The sequence below is a fragment of the Pelobates fuscus genome, chromosome 3, assembly GCF_036172605.1.
Source record: "Pelobates fuscus isolate aPelFus1 chromosome 3, aPelFus1.pri, whole genome shotgun sequence".
Lineage (NCBI taxonomy): Eukaryota > Metazoa > Chordata > Amphibia > Anura > Pelobatidae > Pelobates > Pelobates fuscus.
In genome coordinates, this window is record NC_086319.1 from 321957878 (window position 1) to 321974531 (window position 16654).

Below are 16654 nucleotides of genomic sequence, written 5' to 3' on the forward strand. Positions count from 1 at the left end.
ACAATGTGCCCACCGACGGTTCTTAAAGGGCCATACACAGCATAATAAAATACAATATGCCCAAATGCTGATTTAAGAGGGTACAATCTCCCCGGGGCCATAGTCGCAGGGGAGGAGGCAGGCAAGCAGGCCTTTCCAGGACAAAGTGACGAAGGGCACTTTGTTACATATGCTAAGAGTTATTTTCTATTGAATTTACATTTATGTGTAACGTAGCAAAATAATTGCAAGGGAGTTAGTAAAATCCTCTCTGAAATCATCTTATAGCCGCAAAAACATCACTCTAGAAAGGCTTGATATGGTCACAGTCCAGCCCTGTGTGTTCCATCCCAGAATGGCACCTTCACTATTCATCTCTTTTACTGTTTCACGAATATGATATGACTTGGTTATGGTATTGTATGTGTATTCTTGGACTTTAGAAGCAATGGAGTGACAAACTCATGTTTCACTCTCAATCTTGTTTAAAGAAAGAAAGAAACTCTCAAATCTGTCTCTCAATTCCTAATAAAATAAGGACGCGGGGAATCCGAGGGCTAAGTCGAAATAGCCTAGACCATGAAGAACAAGTGTCAAACTGGTGTTTGTACTGCACTGCTGTTTTTAAACAAAGGTGAGGGGTTTAAACAGGTCAGAACCTTTCAGGATGTGAGCGTATGGATAAAGGCACAAATGAGTGTACTGAAACCAGTCTAAGTATCTAAGTATCTTTGCACTTAGCTGATAATGAATAAATAGCATTTTTAGATGAAATTACTCAAGCGTGTGATCCCTAAAACAATTGAATATCAATCCCATTATGTGTGGAAATCAGAATTATTCTGCTTAGGAATCATAGGGGATAAGTAAGGGGTTATCTGGTTTTCTGTCTTCACTGACTTCCAAAAGTTGTGTACTATCATCAATTAGTGAACAAAAGAAATCTACAGGAGTGAGGCCATAGGGATCCTATAATGTTGGCCAGCAGGCCAATCTGCCACCCTGACTGTCATTGCAATCTCGTAATATTAAAAAATAACAGCAGAAAGGGAGAGGCAGAGACACATACAAAGCAAGCACGTGACAACAGACTGACGTAAAGATGTACTTAATGTGTCTGCCTGAGCGTACTGATCTTTTAATGCACGCTGCTTGACTTCTTGCAGTTCAGTTCAGCCAGCACTTCTGTAGAATGACTGTGGGGCAGGAGGGAAGTGGGGTGGTTAACCTGGGGTGTAACTCCAAGTAGGGTGCAGAAAAGTGCCAGGTCTGATTTTGGCACCATTTCATTGCTAACCCTTATTCCCATGTAATATTGAAAGAGAATCAACACCAATGATATAATGTGTCACAGTTACAATTAGTATTAGCCATACATGGGGCCATACAATTTATCATTGGGCTGAAGCCAATGTAGTTTCTCATCTACCACTACTGAAAAGTGTTTTTTTGTTTTGCTTGTTTCTTTATGTTAAATGGCTAAATAAATTGTTCAAAATATTGGCAAGTTATTTTTCATGAAGTGGTTAATTGGCATGTGAAAATCTCCCCTATATAATTTTTTTTATTATTATTCCACTAAATCAAGGTGGATTTAAATTACAATTTAAATATAATTTATTACACACCTAGACAGTGTGATAGCAATTACACATTTTAATTTATTGCCAGCTTTATCGACACTCCAAACTACTGAGCAGTTTATGGAAATCTTTTTTTTTTTGGATCTTGGTTAAAGCCTGAGGTCCAATACCATATTTGCTTGTTTTTTGAATGTCAACAGAAAAAATAAACTTTGTGAAAAAAACATACAGGGAAATGGAATAACCAAAATCCCTATAGAGAAGAAGAACATCAAGCAAACAAATAAAAGCACATTTTGTTATCTTCTCTTTTAACCCATTTGCCAAGTAGATGTTCAAATCGTTCACAAGGAACAATGACCATGTAATGAAGAGGCAAACTCCAAACATCCCTAGACCTAGTCAGTTGTATATCTCAGCTGCAGGTGGCTGAAAGAGACATTTGATTGTTGTAAACGAGTCCTGAGGACTCCCACCAGGTATGTCTGTATGATCAGCCCATCCATGCAATATGTGGAAAGTTCCACCTATGAAGGTTTTCCTCCAGTGTCTGTGCCAGCATTGGTGAATATGATATCCACAATCAGGTTTTAGCAAATGAACAGGATGGAAAATACAATACCTTGTTCTTTATCCAGCATCAGATTTTCCAGATTGAACAATAGATTTCATTTCAGCGTGATTTTTCAGCCTGGGATATTATGACATAATGTTGATGACATACTAGTCCATATTAGAGAGGCTTTAAGTAAGAGCTGAACTACAGGAAACGTGTTCATTGTGCAATGTACATGATACAATAAGGAATATATCCCTGTGTGTGTCCTGGGCTGCTAGCAAGTTTGCAGAGGGGCAGAGGATCACAGGTGCAGGATATATCCCCAGGATTCATTTTACTGGATGCAGTAACTGGATTAGTTAAGTAAATGGAAAGGTTTGGGATTAATAATTTTTTTTTTCTTTTTTAGTAATGTATTGACTGCAATTTACAGAATAGGTTGGGCTGAATACATGTAGATTCCAGGTATTAAGTATTTTGCAGTTACCTACAGGGTTTTTCACTGAAGTGAGAATTCAAAGTCAGTTACTATCTAACCAAGTACTCTGTATAAAAGATCTACAGGGGCTAGCTCTCTGCTCACAGACAGGGCCCTCTTTACCTTTTGTATTGGTCTATTTATACAGTACTGTCTTTTTCCCAATTGTACTGAGCTGCAGAATATGTTGGCACCTTTTAAATGCCAGTAATAAATACAACTAAATAAATTTAAAGGGACACTATGGTCACCAGAACCACTAGAGCTTAATGTAGTGGTTCTGGTGTCTGTAGCATGTCCCTGCAGCCCTAACACTAAGCACTGCCTTTTCCAAGAAAATGCAGTGTTTACATTGTTGCCTAGTTACACTTCTAGTGGCAGTCACTCAGATGGCCACTAGAGGTGCATCCTGTGTCAGTGCTGCGAAATATGTAGCACTGGCGCTCAGCATCTTCAGGAGGCGCTGAACCTACCCCATAGAGATGCATTGTTTTAGTGCATCTCTATGAGGAGATGTTGATTGGCACAGAGTGACGTACAGAGCTGTACAATACCTATGGGGAAGCAGTGGATTGTATGAGATCATCAAAATGTATGATCTCAGCCACAGGGCCAGCCGCAGCAAGACCATTGTCATGTGCGAGAAAAGGTGAGTAAAATCACCGTTATCTCTTCACAAAGGGGAGCCAGGGTCCTAATTCTGCATTACAGCACTATAGTGTCAGGAATACATGTTTGAACTATAGTGTTCCTTTAAGGACAAATAGCTGAACTGGAAACATAGCTGAACTTGGAGAATTTTTCCATTTCCAACTACTTTTTAAATTATTTTTGAATTCTCACTTTAGTGAAGAGCCACATTATTTAAAAGAAAAAAAAAAGAAATCTGTGTATTTCTGTTCATCAGCAGCTCCAGGAGTGCAAGTGGCAACTTGAAGGATTGGAATAGCACTCAGAATGGTGTAAGTGCATCGAGCTGGGATCCTGTTCAGACCTGAATGCTGAGCTTCTGTCCCTGGGAGCACTGATATGCAGTGTGTTCTATTTGCTGAATTAACTAGTTCTTGGCTGGACGATGCACGCACCTCAACCACACATTTGGTTTGTGTGTAAATTTAAAGCTGTGGTAGGGAAAGTGGATTAACACTACGTCTCTCTGTGCACGTAGATGTAAAATAGTTTAAGCTGGAAAATAATGGCCAGGAAACAAGTCAGATTTTTTTCCCCTTTTTATATTTATTTTGCAAAACACGGGGTATCATGAAGTGCTCAGAAGTTTTGTTTACTGCTCACAAGAGGGAACCTACCTTAGTTTAGGCCTTCGGCCAGAATGAAACCTTTATGTGTGCTCCAGTTTAGCTTAGATAAGCGTTCATAAACTACCCATGGGTTATAAATGGCCTAATTCTTGTTTCCTCTGAAGTCTTCACAACCAGAATTGTACCAGCATTCGAGAATGTGGCCAGGTACATAATATTCCCTCTTTTTTTTTATTTTGTGAAAAATATCTGGATCATGCAATAGGAAAAATAAATTCCTGAGCTTCTATTAAAAAAAATAATAATCTATTTATCCTAATTGTCCCTCTTTAAATGTTATCCTTGTATGAATGAGTAATCAAGTTTCACAGCAATAAAACTGGCAGTAATTTGTGCCTGAATGCATTCTCTACAAAGATGGTGGAAAGAGTCATGTTTACGTTTAGATAAAATATGTGGTTTACATATTGTAACTATGAATAAATACAAAATAAACATTTTGATAAAGTACAATATAAAATCCTATGCATTTAATAGAACATACATTTTGCGATGTATCGGTTTACCTGTTACAGTAGGAAGCAATTATTAGTGGTTACAATATTATTTATCTCATAACCGTCAAGATTCTGGATAGACCGAACAGAACCACGAATATTATTTTTAGAAAAGAAGAGATTTTTAGAACCCCGATTTCAATTCTCAGTTGGTGTGCATTTGTAAACAATCAGTTTGTAAGAATTCATTTGTGAAGAATAATTTATGAGAGATCGAATGCCAATTCGCAAGCTTCCTTTACAGTTTGTAAGTCAATGATCAACGCTGCAGAATATGTTGGCGCTTTTCTAAATACCAGTAATAAATAAATGCTGCCTGTGAATTTGTAGCGACACACACTAAGTACAGGGCCTTCGAAAATATTCGAACATCGATACATGAAAGGGAATGCTACTAGCTACTGTGTAGGGCCTTTAACCCCTTAAGGACCAAACTTCTGGAATAAAAGGGAATCATGACGTGTCAGACACGTCATGTGTCCTTAAGGGGTTAAAGGAGTAAAAATACTGAAGATTCCTAAAAGTATGTACCCAGTGTTGCATTGGTGGTAGTGGCAGTAGAAAATCACAGACCGCACATTTAGTATTAACCAAACTTGTGGTATACGTTAGCCTGCTGGATAGTAACTGCACTCTGATGATTTAAAGCCTCAAGCGGCACCTCGAGGATGGGTGTGATAGTAACTGCATTAATGTCATAGCCGAAAGCTAAACTGGAATGATGTGTATGAGCTGCTGTGAAAGGAATGGTGGGATAGTAAGTGCAGTCCTTCTACTTTCTTGCCTGAATCTGCTCCTTTAGTGCAAGTGTGATCGTAACCCGAACTATTTGTAGTTTATAGCCTCAAACTACCAGATGGATAAGAGTGATAGTAGTTGGACTGACTGCTACAACTATTCATATGCTTCCAGAATTCCATGATCAAAGGGCATAGTTATAGAAAATATGTGCTTCAATGCTATATTAATAGTAGCACTGCCTGATTTTCTTACCAGAAATGTGGGAATTATTTATAAAACCTTATTAATTTATATTCAATATTATTCTTGTGTTAGTATCCATTGTTGTTTTACATTTATGTATGTTGTAATGGTCTTATATATCAGTCATTCAACAAAAAAAGTTCCATGGTGCAGACATTTTTTGTTAGCTGCCTCCATCCCCAAAGTTAGGTAGATGTTCTTCACATGGAAACCATTTTCTTGGTTTGAAGACCATGGTTTTTTACTCTATGTAAACTCCTCCGGGGGCCCTACACATTCTAATTGTGAATTCCCCCGAGGCCCCCTGTTTACAGATTGAGGCCCCCTGTGGTTGTGCTGCCTAATTATTGGGTTATCCAGGGCAGCATCTGGAAGAGTCCTCTGAGGAGATACAGAGACGTGTTCAATGCTTCTCTTTATGAAGCAGGTTCATCATGACACACTATCCTTCATCCATCTGTCCTTACCTGCTACGGGATTGAGAGTACAGGCAGCTGTTTCTGGCAGAATCTAATGTGTTTCTATTGTTTTAAAAGCTGAGATTTAAATATAATTTGATGCCAACTAGACCATTACTATGGAAATTAAAAACTGTGAGTTTTATGCTTTTTTCCCCAATAGTTTTATAGTTCTGGAAACCTTGCCTTCAGGGTGATTTATGGTACAAAGGATAAGAACCCTCTTGTTCTCCACCAGTTGTTGAGGGCTCTGACACCCTGACACACTTGCTGCTCAACCATCATCATGGGCATTGTGTGCGACCTCAGCATTTGACTGACACGGTCTAATTTTGCCCTCATGGATTTTTTTAATTTGTTCTATAAAAAATATGCTGAAAGGCAAAAAAGAAAAAAGAGAAAATACAATGTATGAAGAACATAAAAAATGTATCTGACTGTTTAAATACCTAGGGCGATATTTTATATTTACCTATAGTTGGTGTGCATATTTGTTTTCATGATATGACCTTTTAAATTTGTATATGTACGCTGCGTGACTTACGGTACATTTTTTAGAAGAGAATGTTATTTGTACATGGGTAAATGATAAATGCGTGTTGCACATTTTGAACAAAGTCAACAGAAGTCAAAAAAGATCAACAATATCGTGAATACTCCAAAATAAGGACTAGGAGGAATTGAATCTTATCCCATTGGAATATTGGGACATTAAGCAACAGGAGAGAAGACAGGAAAAAAAACATTGTTAGAAATAGAAGGAATAACATGACATCAACTTGTAGTTTAGACAATACATATCTTATGAAGACAACCTTTATGTTTAAAGAAGTTATACTGGCACCTTGTCTCACACCAACTAATGCTTATTTATCAGCTTGTAAGTGTGGTAGTTCATTCCTCTCTACAGATCTTCCTGGAGTTCTGTTCCGGTCACTGAAATGCTCACTTCAGGGCAAGCCATAATATTTTAATTAGGTTCAGGTCACTACTAGGCCATTTCAAATGGTCTTCATGGTGTCAGCCTTTTGGTTGTGAATTTACATGTGTTTAGGATCATTGTCATGCTGCGTGACCCGCATTCTGTTAAGCATCTTCTCATTGATTAATACCATCCTGCTTTAGAATTTGGTTAGTGCTATGTGGAATTCATTATTCCCCAGGTTCTTTGATTGGAATGCAGTATTTTAGATTTTGCCTAATATAACATTTATAGTACAGGGTGAAATTATTATTATTATTTTATTATTTATATAGCGCCAGGAAATTACGTAGCGCTGTACAATGAAATATTCTACATTCCTTACTGCCCCCTCAACCATCAAGAATGTCTCCGGCAAACAGTATAATAGTAGCAATGTTCCCTTTAAAGAAATTAGATTTAAATTAGCCTCATTTTGAAGCTGATACATTTAGAAGTCCACATATATATATAATTATTATTTTTTTCAACCAAAACAATAAATAAAGGATTGTTATGTTCATTGATGCCATGAAAACGTAACAAAAAGGCACTCCCTTGAAAATAGGCCGCTTTATCTAATATCTATGCCATTTTTCAGAACTATAACTACTCCAAGAGGCAAATACAATTATCATGCTTCTTAATGATATCAAAATACACGTAGAATAATATCAATTAAATATATATATATAATTATAATAATATATATAAAATAAATAAATATATAAATACGTTAAAAATAAAAAAATAATAATAAATATTTAAAAAATATATGTGTGTAATTTCGTTCTAACTGTATTATGATATTAATATATATATATATAGATATCAAAATACACTTAGAATGAAATAATATATATATATCTATACACATAAATATATATCCATAGTGAAACCTGCTTGCCATATAAGGGGTTTATTCACTTAGCGCTTAACATCTTGTTTTTTTCGTGTTGTTTATATCTGAAAATATCTGAGAATTTTCATGTGTATGTTATAGCAGCTTTTTACTAATTAGTCACTTATTCCATCTGTATATATCGCGCTCTCTAAACAGTTTTGTTTTGTATCACTATATATATACTTGCATATAAATAAAAATAATTTTAATTTTATATATATATATATGTGTATATATTTTAATTCTACATATATATTTATGTAATATTTTTACATAATTAAGTCATTTTATTAATTACAATTTGCGGGACCTGCCTGATAACCCAAACAGAAGGTCCAGAGAATTTAATTTGCTAGCACTATATTTAACCCTGTAACTTTCCAAGACACCATAAATCCTGTACATGGGGGTACTGTTTTACTCGGGAGACTTCGCTGAACACAAATATTAGTGTTTCAAAACAGTAAAATGTATTACAACAATTATATCATCAGTAAAAATGCACTTACACTGACAATATAATTGTTGTGATATGTTTTACGGTTTTGAAACACTAATATTTGTGTTCAGCGAAGTCTTCTGAGTATAACAGTACCCACCATGTACAGGTTTTATGGTGTTTTTAAAAGCTATAGAGTCCAATATAAGACCTGTGTTTTTGTTTTTCACATTGAAATTCGCCAGATTGGTTGCGTTGTCTTTGAGACTGTATGATAGCCCAGGAATGAGAATTACCCCCATGATGGCATACCATGTGCAAAATAGACAACCCAAGGTATTGCAAATGGTGTATGTCCAGTCTTTTTTAGTAGCCATTTAGTCACAAACACTGGCCAAAATTGGCGTTCATATTAGTTTATAGCATTTTTTACATGCAAACAAATATTAGCACTAACTTTGGCCAGTGTTTGTGACTAAGTGGCTACTAAACTAGACTGGACATACCCAATTTGCAATACCTTGGGCTGTCTACTATTGCAAATGGTATGCCATCATGGGGGCAATTCTCATTCCTGGGCTACCAAACGGTCTTAAAGACAACGTAACCAATCTGTCATATTTCAATGTGAAAAAAAACTGAAAAATGTAACGTGCTGTATTTGATCCTGTAACTTCCCTAAACACCATAAAACATGTACATAGGGGATACTGAAACATTGCTGAATACAAACGTGTATTTTATTGCAGTAAAAGCAAACAGTATTATGACATTCATAGTTAAAATGTCATGCAGAACTTAAAAAAATAACATTTCTTAATTTCTCTCATTTTTTTTTATATCTTATTCATATTAAATTATGTTTCATAGCTAAATATTTGATGTTAAATGAACGCCACCTTTCTCCTGAATAAAATGATATATAATAAGTGTGGGGGCACTTAATATGAAAGATGTGAATTACGGTTGAACAGACATATAGTCAAATTCCATGTTTTGTTTACGTTTTATTTTGAGCAAAATGTGTTCATTTGGCTCAGTCCTTAACCTAAGGGGGGGTTAACCTAAGGGCATTGGAGTTGAGCAATTCCCAATTCTGTAATAACCATCAGCTCTGTGCTGATGCTGCCGGGTTAAAATTTATTTTAGAAGATGCCACAAAACAGCTCTATATAGTTCCTTTTAATGATAAAATTATATAACATTGGGACTTAAAAGCAATTAAATAACATTCGAGGTCAAAAGAATGCAGAAATACAAATAATTTTGAAATACTCTGTGTTCTATCTCTGAATATTTCTGATGCTATCATATCTCAAAATCAAAAATCTGATCCCCAGCAAACTCAACCTTTCACCCTCCTGAAATTAATAAAATGAGTACCATCAGCGGCATTGCTAGGTTCTAGAAACATCTTGGGCCCAAACGACCATATGATGACCCTGACACTAACAAAGAGTCATAACCTATTCCACCTTGTCTCTACCCATGAATGGCATACTGATGGTGTCCTCTAGGATCTCACATAGCCAGGTATTCAATTAGATACCACCATTTTACCTAATAAATGGAGTGTGCGCAGCAAAGTTCTGTTCCCCGGCACCCACTCCAGTGAGCCACTTGGCGGGGGGTACCATTTAAGTAGCAAGGTCATACTGATCTTTCGTTTTATAATAGGGAGCTGTAGAGATCCAGGTTAAAGAGTCCGATATCCAGGGCTCCAGCTCCCAAATAACACCCCTAATAGTGCGTATGAGTACCATTAAGTGGAATATAACAGCATCTAGACCCCAACACATGCTTGGAAATCAGGGATACACTAAATGTCACTGATTAAATACTTGATATTATCATTAATATCTCTGTTTTTCTTTTTTTTCTATTCAACAGTACATCAAGATTCCTTCTCCCATCTCTGGCTCAGAGGACCGTGTTCAAATCTTTTCCTTCTACCTCTCTAGAGAGAGTAAAGATAAACCTCAATCAAGCTTTGAGTGCATTCGGCAGGGCACCTTATGGTAAACAGTGTTCATTTCTTCTACGTTATGAGGTTAAAAAGACCATCACGAAGGCATGAGGATACCCTGTTATATTGAAGGTATCTGGATACCCATTGCCTTGGGAAGTTTGATTTCTAGGGTTTATAGTGTAGTGAGTGGAGCATTGAAGCCCCCTCGGAATACAAAGTGTTAACATTACCTTTGCAAATCACAGAATGCAGTCAGCAGAGAACATAAAGTACAAACTTGATAAAGTGCAGTTGTATAAATAGTGATATGAAGAAAGCGCTGCCAAATGGACGGAATTAGCTCTCTCAATTCCAAGTGCAAACATGTATTATGTTATATTAAATACTACACTATAAGTGTTCTTGTAATGTATTTTCTCTCTTTTTTCTCCCATATATACGATATGCAAGTGTTTTATCTATACAGTAAACACATTATATAATTGCACTTAAGTGTGGTAAAATTAGATAGTAGTTTGATTTTGTGCCAGAGATATTTTCTCTGATAAACATTAGAGAGCATAATCCAGAGATGATGGGTAGGATTGTTTAGAATTCATGATTCCCCCGCCCCCCCCCCCCCCCCCCCCACACCATCCAAGATTTTATGGATTTCATAGTGTTAACAACAAAAAGAGATTGGTTAAATAATTGTCTGCATGCCTTGTATCCTTAAACCCAACTCAAGCTCCATACAGTAAATCAGAACATCATGTGTTCCTTTGATTGAGTGTCATTGATGTTGGTAGCTTTGTTTCAAAAGTTTAATTTGGAAGCTTTTCTCCAGGTCAGGGGAGAAAAAGTTGAGCTGTGTAGGAAGCATACAAGACAAGATCACTGTTTGCGCTACAGATGAGTCATATCAGTTAACGCGTGATCGAATGTCTCAGGTGGAAAAGGAAACATGGAGTAGGACCGCCATTGAGATCAAACCTGGCGCATCATATAGAAGTAAGAAAATATATAAGGAAAACTTGTATATTAATATTATTACACAGGAATTTGTTGATGTATCTGTACTCATTATTACTCACAGTTTTTGTTTTTTATATAGTTGTCTAGAGTATTATTAACCACACATTAATAGCCACAAATCCCAGTGTCAAGGAGAAGGGGATCTCCCAATTTCAGCTGTAAAATAACTAGATTATAGCAATGTAAACTAGAAAAATGAAAGTATTTGCTTTAACACCAATACAGAATGGCCAATGTTTCTGCCTTCAAGAAATTTGTTAAGTCTGGTCTTTCTCATGGTGCAATTGAACATATAAAGGTGAACAATCAGACAGTGAGACAATTGCTACCCATATACTTATAAACATAGCACAACTTTCAACATGTGTAATGTAAATAAATCAATAAATTGGAAAGTTACGGGGTCAAATATAGTACTTTCTTATTTTCAGTTATGCACATTGAAATTTGCTAGATTGATTTGCTGGGCTTATGCTTTCTTTGAAACAATATGGCATTTAAAAAACGTAGACAACCCAGGGTATTCACAAATCCCGGCCAAAATTAGTGTTCATATTTGTTTTTTGCATTTTTAACACAAAACACGCCCTTTCACCGATGTTATCATCGTCATTCTATATTTTACTGCTCTAAAACACTCATGTTGGTTCAGCGATGGTTCACGAGTACAGCAGTACCACCCACGTACAGGTTTTATGGGATTTTTGAAAGCTACAGGGTCAAATATAGGACTTGCTAATTTAATTCTTTGGACTTTGTGCCTGGGTTGTGAGGCAGGTCCCCCAATATATAATTAATAAAATCACATAATTATGTAAAAATAATACATAAATATACACATAAAATGAAATCTCTCTCTCTCTCTCTCTCTCTCTTTCTCTCTCTCTCTCTCTCTCTCTCTCTCTCTCTATATATATATATATATATATATATCTATATATATATAGATATATATATATATATATACAGTAAATGATTTATACATAATTAAGTGATTTTACTAATTATATGTTGGGGGACCTGCCAGTCACTCTTGCAATCCAGGTAATTCAACCCATCGCAGTGACACGGTTTGGATAAGCTGGATTGGCCGCAGTTGTCATGTAGTCCTTGCAGTCGGAGGGAGGGTAAGTATGCTAGCTGCAGGGAAGGTCAAATCATTAGAATGTGCTATGCCAGCCTAATGGCTTTAAAGCCTTTCTTTTTATGACGGCTTAGCGAGCCCTAAAGTCTGGAAAGGGTTAATGTTAGCATATCTTACACTTTATTTTTAAAAATTGCCACTTACATTAGTGGTGGCTGCACCTGGAGGAAGGAGGAATATTTTCCCCCTCTTTCCTAGGCACCGCAGTGTAAGGGGATGTGTCATTTTGGTTGTCTTTGCAGAACATGTATAGACAAAAGGTTGAGAGCTGGTTTAGTTTCCAATGGGATCAATTAAAAAAAAAAAATGCATGTACAGTAAGGTTGTGCACCGGGCTGTGCACCTCCAACACTCATTCGAATGTCATCCTTGAAAAATGTTTTGTGCACAAGACCAACTACTTGCATCCCCTCCCAAAAATAACAAACTTAAATTTTTAAAATTGTAGAAAAAAATAAAAAAGCATAAAACTTGAAATTACTAAATTTCATTACATAAGATCACTTCCTCCCAGCGCTGCCACAGAGGGAAAAAGAGGGAGCGCTAGGAAAAAGTGACTCACTGACCTACACATACTGTCACTGATTTTCCAGACAGACACACTAATTTGATACACACTGACAGACAAACACACTGACCTACACATACTGTCACTGATTTTCCAGACAGACAGACACACTAATTTGACACACACTGACAGACAAACACACTGACCTACACATACTGTCACTGATTTGCCACACACTGACAGACAGACACACTAATTTGACACACACACTGACACACATGCTGACTGACAGAGACTCTTACTAAAAGACTGACATACTTATTTGACACCCACTGACACATTCACTGGCAGAGACACACTGATTTGACATACTTACACATACACATTTTCTCACACACACACACAAATTAATTTTAATTATAATCTTCTTTTCATTTTTTGACCACCCATGTCCCCTTACCTTTGGGAGAGCTGGTGTGGGTCCTCTTCCTGGGGTAAAGTTTGGGGCTGCTTGAATCTTTTAGTTATGCAAGGGCGGGAGTGATGTCATATTTTTGCTTCATCACAGAGGGTGCACATTGGAACATTGAGGAAGAGCAGGAGCATCAGCACGCTCTCGCTGCCCATACTCAGCCCTGACACACTGTATTTTGGCAGAGAAGGCACCTTGGCTTAGCATACATTTAGTGCCACAAAGGACGGAATCAAACACGTTTGGCCATCGTACTAGTCATTTGCTCGGTTATAAGTCTGAATGGAGATTCATTATTTTGCCAAACTACCAGTTGGCCTAAATTCAGACAATTTGCAATTAGTCTAAAACCGTATGCACAAGTTTAATCTACAGTTATATATGAACACAATTATTGAAATAGAATATGTGTAAAGTAAAACACAACCCAAAAATTGTTCTATGCATTTATGGTTTATTTTACATTTGAAATTTTTTTTTTCTACCACCATTATGTTTGATATAGACAATCGTTACATCCAGACTCAAATATATGGAAACTTTAACATTTGCCCCAGTGGCTTTATATTTGACAGCTTTGTTTCATGCCTCTGGGCCTCGGTGCATTGTCTTACCCTCCAGACAGTGTACATGCTCACTGTGCCTAGAGGGATATCAGCTACACCTCATTGACGAGACCCAAAATAAGGCCAAAATGATCGTCTGGGGTTGCTGTATCTCTCGTGCAGAGGGAACTTGCTGGCATTTTGGATCTGGACTGCCCGTGCAGGTGGGGCCAGTCTGATATGCTTCAGAGATGTTCTCTGTGTAATGAGCAAAAACTATGTTATGACCTGAGCAGGGATGTACCGAAGGGCAAGCTATTGAGTTTACTCTAAGCTTTTGTCAGTTCTCTGAGTTCTCATTCCTTCTTTTTTGCTTACATGATGTTTGCTTCTATCTGCGACCATCAAGTTCCACCGCTGTGATGCTTATGCTTCTTTGATCATCCAATTTAGGTCATCCCTCTGCCTCTTCTCGGATTAGTGGTATCTCCTAACGGAAGTCTCTCAAATAATCAAATGATGAGGGGTTAAGAAGCATTGATGTACTCTATTTTAAAAATATACTTAAAACAAGAGTAAAGAATTGTGACAAAATCTAATTTTAAAATAATATTACAACCAATACGCAGAATAAATCATACGCAGAAAATATAACAAAGTTCTGTTTATTTCTGATACATAAAGGGGCAAGGCAAAATCGCAAATCAGCAGAATGTCTCCAATATCTGAACACATTTACATCTGTGGTTCAATCTGTTTTGTACTCTGAATGTACAAATTAGATAGATTTCAAATAGTATCTGACCACTTTGTTTCAGAACACCAGCAGGGTAAGATAGCAGTTTGAAAAATGTATCAATTTTCAAGAACACACAGGTTGACTGTAATGGTAGCTATCATTCTAAATGAGAACATTATGCACTCTTCTAATAGTATCTGAATGAGATGAATTTCACCCAATTTCATTTAATGCAAGAGAATAATGGGGCATGTTTTTTTGTCTAATTATAAAGGGCCAACATCTTTCACAGTGTAGCACAAAGTATATATGTCAGGTCTTGACTAATTTGCTTTGAATCTAAGCTAAAAAAGTTAAGAGCCAGGATTCTTTTGATAAAAATAAAATTCTTAATCGGACCATAGTGTCACCAGAACCTCTACAATTTAATGTAGCTGTGCTGATGTCTATATTGTGTGTCTCTGCAGACCTTTCAATGTAAAAAATTACCTTTTCAGAGAAAATACCATATTTACAATGTTGCCTAGGAACACCTCTAGTAGCAGTCACTCAGACTGCCACTAGAGGTGCTTCCTAGTCCAATGCTGCAGAGTATTTTGCATCTACATTCATTATCTCTACACTCCTCATGTAGGCGCTGAAGGTTCCCTATAGAGATGCATTGTTTCAATGTATTCCTATGAGGAGATGCTGATTGGCGCAGTACAGCGTTTTGCTAAACATGTGTAAACTCCTCCCAATGCTTTCCTAAGGGAATGCATTGGATTGACTGAGATCATCAAGACTGATGATTTCATACAATGGAAGTGTTTCCGGCCATGATAGCACCAGCATGGCGTGGGAAAAAGATGAGTATAAACACCTTTCCCATTCTATTCGGAGGAGGGGCAGTCACCTAAACAAACACTCGCTGACTCACAGACTCACAGTGACATACGCACACACTCACAAATTATTATTATGATTGGTTTTATTTTAAATTAAGTCAACCCAGCCTCTCTACCTTTCCCTGGGGTCCAGTGGAGCTGCTGTCACCTACCTGTAATTCTTGCTATGCTCCCACATGCGCTGTTTAGTGATGTCATATTCTGACTCCTAGCATCACAGTACCGCGAGGGAGCAGAGAAGGAAAATTACAGCTCCCTTGCCGCCCACCTGTCTGCCTCTACTGTCCTGTCCTCCAGCCAGCCGGCCACCTTAACTCTCCCTCGGCCGGTCACCTAGAGGGCTGAACATACTTTCAAACACCCAGGCACCAGTAAAAAAAATCTTAGTTGCCATGGCGACCTGGCGCCTGGGATTTATATATGGCGCTTTTGGTTTCGTCTGTCCGTAGGACATTGTTCTAGAAGTCTTCTGGTTTGTTCAGACGCAACTTTGCAAACCTAAGCCGTGCTGCCATTGTTCTTTTTAGAAAGAATAAGCTTTCCCCTGGCAACCCTTCCAAACAAACTATACTTGTTCAGTCTTTTTTATAATTATATGCTCATGAACTTTAACATTTACAATGTTAAGTGAGGCGTGTAGAGTCTGAGATGTAACCCTTGTGTTTTTTGCAATTTTTCAGAGCATTGCACAATCTGATCTTGAGGTGAATTTGCTGGAACATCCACTCCTGGGGAGATTGGCAACTATCTTGAATGCTTTCCACTTTTGAATAATCTTTCTCACTGTAGAATGATGGACTTTGTTTGGAAGTAGCCTTATAACCCTTCCCAGTTTGATGGGCAACAACACTTGCTTTTCTAAGATCATTGTTGACATAGGCGTGCGCAGCCTATTGCATTAGGGTGTGCACCCTAAAGCACAAACACACGCCGCATGTATATATATATATATATATATATATATATATATATATATATATATATATATACACATACATACACACACATACATATACTGCTGTTTGTGTGTGCTGCTGGTGCGCTGTGTGTGTGTGGGTGTTCGTAGTGTGCTATGTGTGTGAGGGTGCTGTTTGTGTGCTGTGTGTGAGGGTGCTGGTAGTGTGCTGTGTGTGAGGGTGTTTGTGTATGTGTGTTTGGGGCCTGTTAGTGTGCTGTGTGTGTGAGGGTGCTGTTTGTGTGATATGTGTGTGTGAG

General features: G+C 37.4%; 1 protein-coding gene across 1 annotated transcript in view; it reads left to right on the forward strand.

Moving 5' to 3' along the window:
* Positions 1 to 16654, forward strand: part of ELL3 (elongation factor for RNA polymerase II 3) — a 93100-nt gene that overhangs the window by 33082 nt on the left and 43364 nt on the right. The window contains exons 3-4 of the mRNA XM_063448962.1: positions 10052 to 10179; positions 10957 to 11120. Of these exons, the coding sequence (XP_063305032.1) occupies positions 10052 to 10179; positions 10957 to 11120 (292 nt within the window). The remainder of the gene's footprint in view (positions 1 to 10051; positions 10180 to 10956; positions 11121 to 16654) is intronic.